This window comes from Fulmarus glacialis, unplaced genomic scaffold, assembly GCF_000690835.1.
Source record: "Fulmarus glacialis isolate BGI_N327 unplaced genomic scaffold, ASM69083v1 scaffold18514, whole genome shotgun sequence".
Lineage (NCBI taxonomy): Eukaryota > Metazoa > Chordata > Aves > Procellariiformes > Procellariidae > Fulmarus > Fulmarus glacialis.
Window position 1 is genome coordinate 415 of NW_009207591.1, and position 1,096 is coordinate 1,510.

Genomic DNA, 1,096 nt, shown 5'->3' on the forward strand with positions numbered 1-1,096 from the left:
CCCCCCCTGGGAAAGGCAAGCGACAAGGGCCTCGAGGACCCCCCACGCCCTAAACCAGAGGAGGCTGATCCTCCACAGGGGTATCCCAAACCCAGGCACCTGCCACGCTGCAGGGCTGCAGTTTTGGGAAGAGTGAGAGGACACAGGCATAACAGGGTCAAAACCCACATGGGATGGCAAATTCATGCCTGCACCGATGCAGTGCTGGCCCCGCACCCCTTACCTCCTTCAGTTTTTCCCCTAGAAGCTTGATTTCCTCCTCGTACTTGTCCTCCTTGGTGGAATACTGCAGAGACAGAGACGGGTGCCCGTGAACCCCACGGGATGCCTCCAGCCGTCCTTCACCCCAGCAGGAGACCCCAGCACCCCCAGACCCCACGCACTCTGCCCAGCCCCAGGAGCCCCTCTGGGTCCTACCTTGTCAGCCTGGGCCTCCAGGGACTTCAAGTTGTTGGTGACAATTTTCAGCTCCTCCTCTAGGTCACCACATTTACTACATCCCAAGCAGGGGCCGCCAGAAGGGGGAGCAGGGCCAAGGGGCAGGTGGAGGAGAGAGGGGGGAGCAGAAAGTGCGGGTGCGGGGAAGGAGGAAAGAAAGAAAGAGAACAAGTTGAGAGAGGAGAAAACTCAGCGCAGGTGGAGAAGGAGCAGAACCGCTGCGAGCGGGAGCTGCTGGTACGCATCCGTTCATCCGTTCCTCGTGCCTCCTCACACGGACGCCCCGTGCAAAAACCCCTGCCCACCCCCGCCAAGAAGGAGAGCAGGCATGGAGGGATGGAGGAGCGTGCCCAGCCTGCACGCGCCGAAGGGGGAGGCGAGGGGAGGTCGGTGGTGGAGGCAGCGGTGCAGAGAGGAGAGAGGTGGCTCGCATGGTTCAAGAGACAGCGACAGAGAGAGGGGGGCTGCTGCGCGTCGCCCCACACCCCTGCCCCAGTACCTCTTCCTCTGAGGCAATGAGGGATTTGAGAGTCTGGTCCATGGTCCGCAGCTCTTCTTCCAACTGTCTCACTCGGCTGGGGTGGAAGAGGGGCACCCCGGGCGGGGGGACAGCAGAGAACAGGGTCAAGGATGTGTTGCTGGCGGGCCAGCATCCCCC

At 62.3% G+C, this 1,096-nt stretch overlaps 1 protein-coding gene across 1 annotated transcript in view; it reads right to left on the bottom strand.

The window, feature by feature from the left end:
• The window catches only part of LOC104075616 (tropomyosin beta chain), a gene marked incomplete at both ends in the record, with an annotated part of 3,173 nt that overhangs the window by 318 nt on the left and 1,759 nt on the right, over window positions 1-1,096 (bottom strand). The window contains 2 exons of the mRNA XM_009576183.1: window positions 224-286; window positions 418-493. Coding sequence (XP_009574478.1) covers window positions 224-286; window positions 418-493 — 139 coding nt within the window. The remainder of the gene's footprint in view (window positions 1-223; window positions 287-417; window positions 494-1,096) is intronic.